The sequence below is a fragment of the Pseudocercospora fijiensis genome, assembly GCF_000340215.1.
Source record: "Pseudocercospora fijiensis CIRAD86 unplaced genomic scaffold MYCFIscaffold_9, whole genome shotgun sequence".
In the NCBI taxonomy this organism is placed as follows: domain Eukaryota; kingdom Fungi; phylum Ascomycota; class Dothideomycetes; order Mycosphaerellales; family Mycosphaerellaceae; genus Pseudocercospora; species Pseudocercospora fijiensis.
The window spans coordinates 3,413,750-3,424,963 of NW_006921540.1; the positions used below are offsets into that span (position 1 = coordinate 3,413,750).

Consider the following 11,214-nt stretch of genomic DNA (forward strand, 5'->3'; position numbering starts at 1 on the left):
TTGTGCATGCCGAGTACAACTCCGCCTACACATTGGGCTCGATTGGGGGCAGTGAGGTGCACCAATACTATATGCAACAGCATTCGCCATGTCGGAGTCCAAAGGCATATCGCTGCGGCGAAAGAAGACGACGGCCACCACGCGACTGAAGATATCCGCGCCCATCAACAGCTCCGCCAGCAGCATCCAGCAGTCTCGCGATGCGTCGGTCAGCAGGAACAACAGCACATGGACCGTCGGCTCGCATGACACCGCCACCACTTCCCGATCGCGTGAGAGACCGCGGTTGGGCGGCGACACGAGCGAACTGGTCATGCGACGATACTCGACGCGGTTCGCAGGAGGCATGCCCCAAGATGGCCCAGCTCCTCCCATGCCGGCCATGCCCGCAATGCCGGCCCAGTATGCGAGCAGTATGGCACGCCCCGATACGGCGCGTCCGGCCACGTCGAGGGGACGCGCAAGTCCGGAGCGCGAGAGAGGAAAGGGCAAGCTTCAGGTGGACATGCGCGCATTGAAGGACCCCAGTCTCAACGCCGAGAAGTACGTCCAGACCGTGCTGGGAGATGCTACGGAGCAGGACATCATCGCCTTCCAAAAGGACCTGCAGAATGTCAAGTCGCACACCGAGGCTGATCTGCAGCACAATGTCTACCAGAACCGCACCCAGTTCATCAAGATCTCCAAAGAGGCCGATAAGCTGAAGAACGAGATGCGCACTCTGCAAACATACATGACGGAGTTGACGGGCGCCTTGGGACACGCGACGTCAGCTGGCGGTGCAGACGTCAACTCCGGGAGCACTCTCAGCCTGGCCGACCGGAAGCGCGCGAATAGGAGCAGCGTCGCGAACCTGGAAGCCATGTGGAGCACTCATCTTCAGACGCTGTGGAAGCGCGTTGAAGGCAGTCAAAAGTATCTGCCTGCCATTCCCGGTAGACACATTCTGATGGAAAGTCAGAGATGGGTCGAGCTGAATGCCGCAACGTGGAAGCCCAGGAGACGCGTGGCCTTGGTCCTGCTCAATGACCATTTGCTTGTTGCGAGCGAGAAGAAGAGGCCGGCAGAGGCGACACCGCAGAAGAACAACAGGCAGAGCATGTACGGTGGTCCGCAAGCTTCAACCACTACCCTGGTGGCCGATCGATGCTGGCAGCTGAACGAAGTGTCCCTTGCTGACATTTCTACTCGCGCTTCCACGAGCATCGGCCACAGCAATTCCAGGGAGAACAAGAATATTGCCAATGCAATCAATGTCCGTGCTGGTAATGAGTCCTTTACATACGCCACTAGCGATCCAGGCGACAAGTTGAACCTGATTGTCACTTTCCGCAAAGCGCAGGAAGATCAACGAAAGCAGCTTGCAGCGGAACATGCAAGCCGAACGAAGGATGTAGATACGTTCTCAGCACTAACAGGTCGTGATCCCAGGTCCCTCAAGAGAGCCGCGGCAGCTGCCATGGAGGCTGAAGAGTCGAAGGGTTTCGGAGGGCTAAGTCGTAGCAACTCTGTTTTAGTGGATGTGGATGGTCGACCGCAAAGTATCAGATGGGTCGAATCACAGATCGATGGCCTCGACATTGACATTGCGCTGCAGCGTTTCGAGGAAGCTGTAGACAGAGCAGAGAAGTTGCGCAAAATGGCTCGAGGCATCAAAGGCAATCAGACTGCGCAGGAAATCATTCAGGCCAAGGTCAACGAACGCGCATCAAAGCTTGCAAATTCCATCTCCAGGCAATTGAGTCACACGAGCGGTGGTATGGAGAAGACCAAGGAGAACGTATCTTGGTTGCTGCGCCTTGGATACGAAGAACTGGCTCGAAATACCTATTTGTCTTCCCGAACGGCCACCATACGCTTACGGATACGACAGGTTACTTTCACCGGAGATCTGGTTCCTTACGTTCATGCATATTCGTACGTGGTCTTCACTCTTGTCCTCTACACCTTCAAAACATTCAACGCGTCCTTTCCGCCCACTTCCGGATCTGCCGCTGTGAAATGGGCCAAGGAGCGAGTCGATGAATTCAACGACTCGCTGCAACGGCAGCTAAGCACCGTCGATCGTCAGTCCGAGATGTACAAGGAATGCATGGCTGCTGTCACTGAAAAAGCTGCCGTACTTCACGAAGTCGGGGTGGACTTTCGAGGTCTAGTTGCTCGAGATTTACGAATCGAGGGAGATGGCCAGGTCAATGGCGATGCACCAATAGGCCTCGGAGTCTCCGGCACGTAGAACGAGTCTGAGAACGATGATGATCTTGCTGTGACATACGCTGCACAGCGCGAAAAAGCAAAACCACCTCCAATACCGCCTCGACATCCTGGACGTCTGGACACTCACCTCAAGCCAAGCCAGGCGCGTGTGGACGACGTGAGAAGCATGATCCTGCGAGCTAAGCGGGAGCGATTGGAGCAACATAGCTCTGGCGGATCTTGAAGGAACCAGGAGATGCAAAGAGCGCTGCTAGTGCGAACGAAGCATCATTGGACTTCTTGGAGAGCATTGTACTGCTAGGATATTAGAACTTTGCGAACACGCATTCCGATGCATCAAGACTACCGCCAAAGTCCACAGCGACTTGGAACCAATGAGACACTCACAGCGTGCGATACATGATCAGCGTATCATTCCTATGCGGAGTCGTTAACACACCCTTCACTCCTGGAATTAGAAAAGGGGCCGAATGCCTGTTGGAGAACATGGACAGCTTTGGTACAGTCGTCCGAAGCATCCACTTCTTGCACTGGCTGGCGCATGTCGGCTCGAGATAAGCATGATGACTTTCCGTCACGTTGCGACGACGGAGAAATGGATGCAAGACTACAAGCCTCGTCGGATATCCGCGATTCATTTCAGCTTCAGAAATGAAGAGGAGCACAAATATGTCTGAAAAATTCCGAGGCACATTCATCAAATCGGGCATACATCGAGGCATTCGCTTACGAGAAGCACAGGAGTCAAAGCACAGTCCTCAAACAGAGCCTCGCCGCATTTTACCAACAACGGGATTACTGGCATCACACCGGATTCTTGAGACACCACTCGTATGGAAGCCCTCTGTGCCTACATCGGGCGGTCAGCGGAGGACCAGAGCAGTGCTAGCCAATGCTAGCTGATACCGGGTTACTTCCGAGATACTACCACCGTCAGAATGTCGAGCAAGACGTCAGACTAGCGCTATGACTGAAACACTACTCGGACTCCGGCGGCAGATAAGGTACATTGAAATAGGCCATACTATGAAAAGATGGAGTTTCGCTGTTGCGGCATTGACACTGCTTTGCATCTTTTATCACCCATTGCCAGCAAGACTCAAGAACACGTGACACCTACTTCTTCCCGATTGGTCCCTGGCCCTCGTAACTCGATGCCAGCCTGATGCCATAAGCTTGATACTCCGACACGAAACGGCGATTAGACCCTACACGTCTCACGAGGCAACCTAGTTCAGCCCTACTACGACAAAGCACATTCTCCCTGGGTTCAAAATCGGCTTCTGTTTCTTACCCGAAACTATCCTTTGTCCTCGCAATTGCCTAAACCGGTATTGCCTCTTCGTCCCCCGATTCATCAACAGCCTTGCAACATGGACCACATACACGCCTTCTCGCCACTCGGACCTCCACTGATCGGAGCCCATTCCCATCAAATCCCAATGCACAACCGTCGCCGATCCTCAATAGTCGCTGGTCTAGACATTGAAGAGTTCCGCCAAGCCAAAGCTCGTCGGCAATGCATTACCAACATCAAATGCGAATCAAGAGCAGAAGAAGAATCCGAACCCAAAAAATCCACCGTGCCTTCCCCAAATCCCCAACTCCAAACCTCCAAACAAACCTCCCCCTTCCTCACCCTCCCCGCCGAACTCCGCAACAAAATCTACACCTCCCTCTTCGAATCCTCTGGCCCACCCCTCATAAAACCCACCTACACCCTCCCCAACCTCTTATGGAGCAACCGCCAAATCTTCTCCGAAGCGATCGGCCTCTACTACACAACCAGTCCCCCCTTCCGCTGCCTCGACGAAACCTCCACAATCTCCTGGCTCACCACCCTCCCGAAACAATTCCTCGACGCAATCCCCGAAATCCGATACGATACGCGTTGGATTATTTTCGTTACGCCTTTAATCCCGGTTCCGGGGGCTGAGGGGTGGTTGTTTCGGGCTTTGATTGAGAAGTTGGAGGGCAGGGGGGTGGGGGTTTGTGAGAGGGGGTTGGTTGGGAGGAGGAACGAGGTGGGGGAGTGGAGGGAGGGGAAGTTGAAGATTAGTTATTATTCGAAACGGTTGGGGTGTAAGGAGAATGGGATTTTTTGGACGGATAAGGTGGGGTTGGTTGAGAGTGTTACGGGGTGAGTGATGATTGTGGTGGAGGAGGGGTTTTGGGGTGGGGGATGGTGAAGAATTGTTTTGTGGATGTGGTGAGACGACTTGATCAATGAATGAGTTCCCGTCGGTCTCCTTTTTCGAGCTTCTGCTTCTAGTTCCATCGAATCTTGTAGCCTCACTACATGTCTATATACCTGGTCAAAAATGATTGATTGTGATGCTGTGGATTTGTTGAAGAAAAAGACAGAGGACGAGAGATGGTGGACGACTACCTAGAGATTGGAGGAAGAAGCTGTGGTTTGATTCTTGGACAAGTGGTCGGTCATTAAAGGGAAGGACTCTGTTTGTTGAGCGATGCTGGTTTTCCTCCCTTTCTGTGTCATGCTTCGGATTTCAGCATGCAGCTAATCCTCATCCAAAACCACCAAGCCATTGAAGTTCCGTAGTGCCCAGGGTATCAATGCCGAGCGTATTCGCTCTCGCGCTATCAGAACGTTATGATGGGAAGTCAGAATAGAGTGCGGGCGTACTGCTGCTCTTCTCCTCATCCAGCTCATCGGATTCCTTCCAGAAAGCAGTAGGGCCTGCGGGACCGTGCATATCGTAGTCCCTATGCGACGGGAATTAGTATTTGGAAACGTCTGAAGGTGAGAAGGACTCACTTGTCGAACCAATTGCCCAGCACGCCCCTTGCAGACTTCAGCCCACCAACCTGAATACCTTCACTCCTCCACCTTTCCTCACCATGGAAGATGGAGAATGTAGTCCACCTGATTTCTCCCTCGGGAGTCTGCCTCACACTGCCTCGTATCCTCGAATTGGCATTGGGATCCCAACTCGCATGCAGACTCCGACTCGTGCCGCGGAAGTGCACGATTGGTAATCTTTCGCCCTGGAAACTTCTCCAATCGCCGTCATCTTCCGTCTCGTCCTCGTCGTTTCTCGTTCCGGGTGCTTCGATACGTGTGACTTGCAACTTGATGCGAATCAGTCGGATGGCTAAATTGGTGAAGTATTAGTGGGATAGACACGTACGATTTCATTGAGTTCAATCAAACCTTCTTCTGTGTCAATCGGCTCTCTGGGTTGGGAGTCGGGGATTCTTTCGCTGAAATTGAAGGCGTAGAGGTCGTTGTAGTCGAGGAAGCAGACGACTCGCATCCAGCTTCCTGTCACGCCGTAAGGATCCATGGCATCGAGGGAGAGAGCAAGTTCTCGGATCTTGTAGTCTCCTTCTTCTTCTTCGAGGTGATTTGAAGGGTCGCCGATTCTGGGAGCTGATTTGTAGGAGCCGGGTGTTGCGCCTACCCAAGGATCTCGCCAGACGATCGGAAAGCGGCCGTCTGAGCGATCTGTGAACTTCCGCAGGTTGAAGCCCAGAACGATCATGATGGCTTCGACCTTTTCCCAGTCGACTCTTTGGCTGCCATCCTTCATGAACGGACCCCACCGTGTGGCATCTGTGTACTCGCGAAGGTCGTAGACTTTGCTTCGTGCGTAGGTGTGAGTGGTCCTGCCGGCGGAGTGTGATCGGGTGCAAACAGTGGTCTTGGGTGAGCGGTCGGCGGGTCTTCGCGGCATGGTGGATAAGGATCTTGTCGGTATTACGTCGATGGGAACACCATACAAGCAGTGCAGCTTTGCACTGGCCTGTCTCAGCTCCTCTGTACCCGCGGCCATCTGATCGTTGCCGCCAGCACGACCTGGCGCGAACAAGCTGCTTGCGCAGAGAAAGCTGTCCACATTGTCTGGATTCCGAAAAGCATCTTCAAGCCATTGCATGTTCTTGCTCTTATCTTGCTGCAGGTCTGCTCGCTCGACTAGGCGAGGGATTTCCTGGGCGACGAAATGCAAGTGTCGTCTTTTCGCCTCCACGTCTTCTGTGTCGAACAGCTTCTCGAGGCGGACTGCTCGATGCAAGAGGTCTTCGTAGTCCGGCTCCTCTTCGCATGTCGTTGGCTCGTCATACCGTCCCGTGTATAGGTCTTTGTGGAGCAAGCGGTTACTTCTGATATAGCTGTTGAGGACTCGACACGTCTGGGCCAAGGCAGAGAGGTCGGCGAGCTCGATCTCGGTGAAGATGCAGTGGAGGAGTTCGTGGGAGAGCTCCAGCAGAGAAGCCATGTTGGAGTTGGACATGTTGGTGGCCATGCGTGTGTTGGAGATGGATGGGGTAGGGTAGTCGTCGGTGCACCCTAAGTCCGGCTAAGACCGAGAGAGACCCGCGGGGTACTGCGCGAGCGCCAAGAAGTGATCAGTGCGCTCCTCTCGCCAAGCCGGGAAACACCGGGCTTTCTCTTTACTCTTCCCTCTGTCCTCCGTCCTCCATCCTCTCCATAACGTTACATCAACATCCATCGACGTGCGTGCATACAGCCTTTTGCCATCTCACTCTCCGAACGCCACACGACACCGACATGGTCACCTCCAAGCCTGGAAATCAATGCCAAGTATACCGGGTCTTTGAGGCGGCGTCCGGTCGACAACACAGCAAGTTTCAACGACACGGCAACCCGCTCGCAAATGAATCGTATCATGATCATTTGATCTACTGCGCGTCATCGATCGACGCCATACATATGACACGCATTTGAGGCAGGCGTTGCATCTGGACTCATGACTCCCGCCTGCAATACTGCACTTCGGCAGCTCGGCCATGAAGAATATGTCCGTCCATACACCGGACGAAGAATCTCGCCCATCGAGCATGCATACTTCTTTCGCAGGCACGCATGTCTCGCAAGTGCCAGCTTGTGCCTATGTCTGACAACCGTCAACGACATGCAGCAATCAACGCCCATGTCTCCCGCGTCTTCTCTGCGGAATAAATGTTTGCAACCTCACAGAGTCGTAAGTTGATTCTACCATTATCATCGACATATATCATACACACTACCATTCGACACGTACTTGTTCACATCATATCCTGCTCTGACCGTAGTACATCTGCATACGAAGCCGTGATACACCTGCTCGCTGCAAGTGGCTCTTCGCGTCATGCAGAGAATATTCGGCATCTCTATTCAAACAAAGCCTACGTACAAATGCTTTCTGCTTCCAAAACAATATACACAATGGCATTATCGCCCGAGCACAATGCAGGTTCTTTGTCGCAAGCTGTGCTTGAATATTCTATATAAGCACAGCATGTCGGAACGATATCGACTCAAGTCAGTCAGAGATCGATTTAATTCCGAGCTATTCACACTGCAGGCATTGTGAAAACACAGCGCTCGAATTTATCTTACTTATAGACGCCTCGACGCACTCGAGACCACATAGGTGCATGCCAGTTCTATTCACGACCGCGAAACGACTCGAGAAGCACAACTGCCACTATGCTTTCATTCTCCGGGAGCAGCGCTCGCACGATGGAAGCAGATGTCCACGAGCCGTCAATAACCGAAGACATATCCTCTTGGCAGGTTGTCGAACCACAAGACAAAAGCATCATGGGAACAGAGCTGAAATCCATGCCGCCTCGCTCTCATGACAGCCTGATCTCGTCCGCCGGCGATGGCTCGCCAATTTCTCGTTGGCTTGGGACAGGCTTTCCTGCCACGTCTATCAGGAATGCTAATTCAACAGCCATGGTCCACGATCACTTCCCGCTCGAAACGAGCCGTCTCGTACCGAGCTCCTCTGCTCCTTCCGGGAAGCCTTTGGAGCAATCCGAAGGTGACTCGATCTCGGACGACTACGTCATGGTTGACGGCGAGATGATCACAATCCATCTCCGCGGCCAAGAAGTCCAAGTTCTGAAATGTGTCGGCCTGAGCTGTGATGGCACATGTCCTCCATCCTGCCCCTTCTATCGCCGCGACTTCCGCGGGAGAGCGGACAGAGTGTACAAGAAAGTCAGCGATGCCGTGGAAGACATCTTCGCTCGGGACGACGGACCAGACAGGACGAATTTCAAGGCATTCGTGACCATCACTGGCGACCTCGCTGATGATCTTGGCCGCACTCTCAAGCATAAGCTCTTCGATGATTAGAGCAGTCACACGCTCACGAGATCTTTGACTTCTGATCCTAGAAAGCAGTGGCAGACCCGCGATCGCGGCCGTGTGTAAGTGGCTGAAGACGAAAATACAGGAACACTTTCCTTTCTCGCAAAATCTATCCTATCCTTTTCAAATCTTTCTTTTTGCAGGTCTAATACGTAGCAGTGTGGCTGCAGATGCAGGCCAAGAGGCTCAGGAAAATATTCTCCGGAAGCGAGGATGCTGTAGCAGCAGTGAACCACTCTTTGTGCATTCGCAGGTAACAAGCTGAATGATCGATAGAGAATTCCAGCCTCACTGACCCACATGGACGGAGCTGTTGCCAGCTCTTAAGGCTCTTGACAAGGTCCACCCGGCACTCGCCATATTAAGCTGCATATTTCATGCAAGAAATGCGCAGTGTGCGTAGCATGTAAGATCAGCAATATACACGACAGCATTGGCGCCATGCTCTGACCAGCAATTGTTGCAGAAGACCACGAAAGCGTCATGCATTCCGACTCATCATCTTCTGGCTGTCAGCCAAAGCTGAGCTCTTGTGCTACGCTGACCACTTCCTGATTCCGTAACTCCTCCACCCTGCATGTCCATAAGAGAAGCCTTATATGACACGATTGAACCCTAGAGTCTTCTCTGTAAAAATTTCTGGAAGTCGCACAATTCCAAACGCTGAAGCCTAGTTCACCATGATCGCACACCCGGTATTTGCAGCATGGCTGAGCTTCGTCACAGCACTCATACTGCTGACAATCCACCATGTTCGCAGAGTCAGCATCAAGTTGCCTCCTGGCCCCAGACGCTTGCCACTCATTGAAAATATGCTTGATATGCCGCCTAAGGGCGGTCGCAATTGGGTACACTACACCAAGCAGAGAGACCTGTACGGTCCCATCACATCTCTTACCGCTCTTGGAACGACAGTCATTCTACTGCATGACTACAATCTGGCAGAGGAGTTCCTATCAAAACGAGCTGTGATTGCCTCAGACCGACCACGGCCATTTTTCTTGACCCAAATGCATGTACCATGCTCACATGTGCATCATTCCTCTCAAGCTGACGATAATTAGGTGTGGCTGGGGTAAAAACATTGGTTTTATCCCGTACGATCGCCGACTGCGAGCTATGCGCAAGCAAATACACGCGCTGCTGGGCACGCAGACCGCGCTGGCAGACTTCAATCCTGTTCAAGACATCGAGACTCGACGCTTTCTCCTACGCGTTCTGCGCAAGCCCGATCAGTTTCTTAAATACATTAAGAGGTAAGAAACCGAGGCAGTTGATTATACACAGTCTGCTGAAAGTCATCGAAACTGCAGTGAGGCGGCTGGCATTATGCTGAAAACAGTCTACGGCTACGAGACCAACAGTGAAGGAAGTGATCCAATCATCTTCATCGTCGAGAAGGCTTTGGAGCAAACCTCAGTCGCTGGGCAGCCAGGTGCATGGCTCGTTGACTATTTTCCAGCACGTAAGTGTCTCTGTATAATGAATGCATTCGAGCATTTCTGATGCTGGACTCTGCAGTGAGACATCTTCCCGATTGGCTACCAGGTACTGGCTTCAAGCGCATCGCGAAGGAAATCAGCAGGACACAAAACGAATTTTCCGGCCGACCTTGGGCGTTTGTGAAATACCAGATGGCCGCGGGGAAATATGAGACTTCTTTCTCATCGAGATTGCTTGAGCGCGGCGAGGGAAAGCTCAGTGACGAAGATGAATACATCGCCAAATTTGCCGCAAATGGACTCTATGGCGGTGGCGCAGATACAGTAGGCACACTTCGAAGACTGATCGATCAAATCGTCGCTGACACTCTTCAGACTGTGGCTTCTATCATGACTTTCTTTCTCACCATGATCAAGTACCCGGAATTTCGGAACAAAGCGCAAGCTGAGATCGATCATGTCGTTGGACAAGATCGCCTGCCCGAGCTGTCTGATCGTGAGAACTTGCCATACACCGAAGCAGTCATCAAAGAAATCTTTCGATGGCACACCATCGTGCCCGAAGGTCTCCCGCACCTAAGCAGCGAGGACTGCGAGTTCGAAGGATATTTCATCCCCAAAGGTTCCATCCTCGTCCCCAATATCTGGTAAGCCTTCTAATAGCATCAACCCTTCCATCAACCTATACTTACTTCCTTCCCCAGGGCCTTCGCCCACGACCCCTCCATCTACCACGACCCCACGACCTTCAACCCCAACCGCTTCCTCGGCGATCCCCCCGAAATGGATCCACGCACCTTCATCTTCGGTTTCGGAAGACGTATATGTCCCGGTAAACTGCTCGCAGATTCCAGCGTCTTCCTCACAATCGCTCGAGCGCTTGCTGTTTTCGAGATTCTGCCCCCCTTGGACGATCAAGATCCGAATTTCGATCCGGAGCCGGGTTTCGTGAGTCACCCGGCAGCTTTTCAAGCGAGGATTATGCCTCGGACGGAGAAGGATCGGGAGCGAATTTTGGAAGTGGAGAGGACGGATCCGTTTGGGAGGGGGGGTGAGGAGGATATGGAGAGGGTTGTGGTTTGGTGAGTTTGGAAGGGGTTTACTACGTTGGTGGGCAGCAGGATAAGTAGCTTACGTCTTACTAGAAGTGAGACTATAAGAGTTCAGTTAGAGAGGCCTCTATATACGAGTCAACTTCGAACTTTATAGAGCAAGTACCTCCTACGTCCTCTTAGAGGATTAAAGTCTAGAGGCATAGACAAGGCTTAGTCTTAATCGACTATGGAAGTACCCTTAGGCTAATAAAAGCTTTGCTTAACTGAAATTCTTTCTTAGATACAACTATAATAGTATTAGAAAACGCATTCGCTAGCCTTAAATACTAATAAGAATACTTTACCTATTTACTATCTATTAGGATACTCTACG

The 11,214-nt window shown here is 52.2% G+C and overlaps 5 protein-coding genes across 5 annotated transcripts; 4 read left to right on the forward strand and 1 right to left on the reverse strand.

The window, feature by feature from the left end:
- Window positions 1-250: 250 nt before the first annotated feature.
- MYCFIDRAFT_1585 (uncharacterized protein) lies at window positions 251-2,176 on the forward strand (the record flags this gene model as incomplete). The annotated part of the gene is made up of 1 exon (XM_007932276.1): window positions 251-2,176. A coding segment is annotated over one exon (1,926 nt), but the record flags the coding sequence as incomplete, so codon positions are not given.
- A 1,414-nt stretch (window positions 2,177-3,590) lies between these two features.
- MYCFIDRAFT_83816 (uncharacterized protein) lies at window positions 3,591-4,361 on the forward strand (the record flags this gene model as incomplete). Its single annotated transcript, XM_007932907.1, has 1 exon — window positions 3,591-4,361. One exon carries the CDS (start codon window positions 3,591-3,593, stop codon window positions 4,359-4,361), a length of 771 nt encoding a protein of 256 aa, XP_007931098.1.
- Window positions 4,362-4,877: 516 nt separating this feature from the next.
- MYCFIDRAFT_98456 (uncharacterized protein) lies at window positions 4,878-6,458 on the reverse strand (the record flags this gene model as incomplete). Its single annotated transcript, XM_007932908.1, has 4 exons — window positions 4,878-4,944; window positions 4,997-5,333; window positions 5,393-5,882; window positions 5,955-6,458. Coding segments are annotated over 4 exons (1,398 nt in total), but the record flags the coding sequence as incomplete, so codon positions are not given.
- Window positions 6,459-7,672: 1,214 nt separating this feature from the next.
- MYCFIDRAFT_83814 (uncharacterized protein) lies at window positions 7,673-8,329 on the forward strand (the record flags this gene model as incomplete). The annotated part of the gene is made up of 1 exon (XM_007932909.1): window positions 7,673-8,329. One exon carries the CDS (start codon window positions 7,673-7,675, stop codon window positions 8,327-8,329), a length of 657 nt encoding a protein of 218 aa, XP_007931100.1.
- Window positions 8,330-9,024: 695 nt separating this feature from the next.
- On the forward strand, window positions 9,025-10,872 carry MYCFIDRAFT_190975 (uncharacterized protein; the record flags this gene model as incomplete). Its single annotated transcript, XM_007932910.1, has 6 exons — window positions 9,025-9,356; window positions 9,409-9,600; window positions 9,658-9,809; window positions 9,866-10,110; window positions 10,162-10,433; window positions 10,491-10,872. 6 exons carry the CDS (start codon window positions 9,025-9,027, stop codon window positions 10,870-10,872), a joined length of 1,575 nt encoding a protein of 524 aa, XP_007931101.1.
- Window positions 10,873-11,214: the final 342 nt, after the last annotated feature.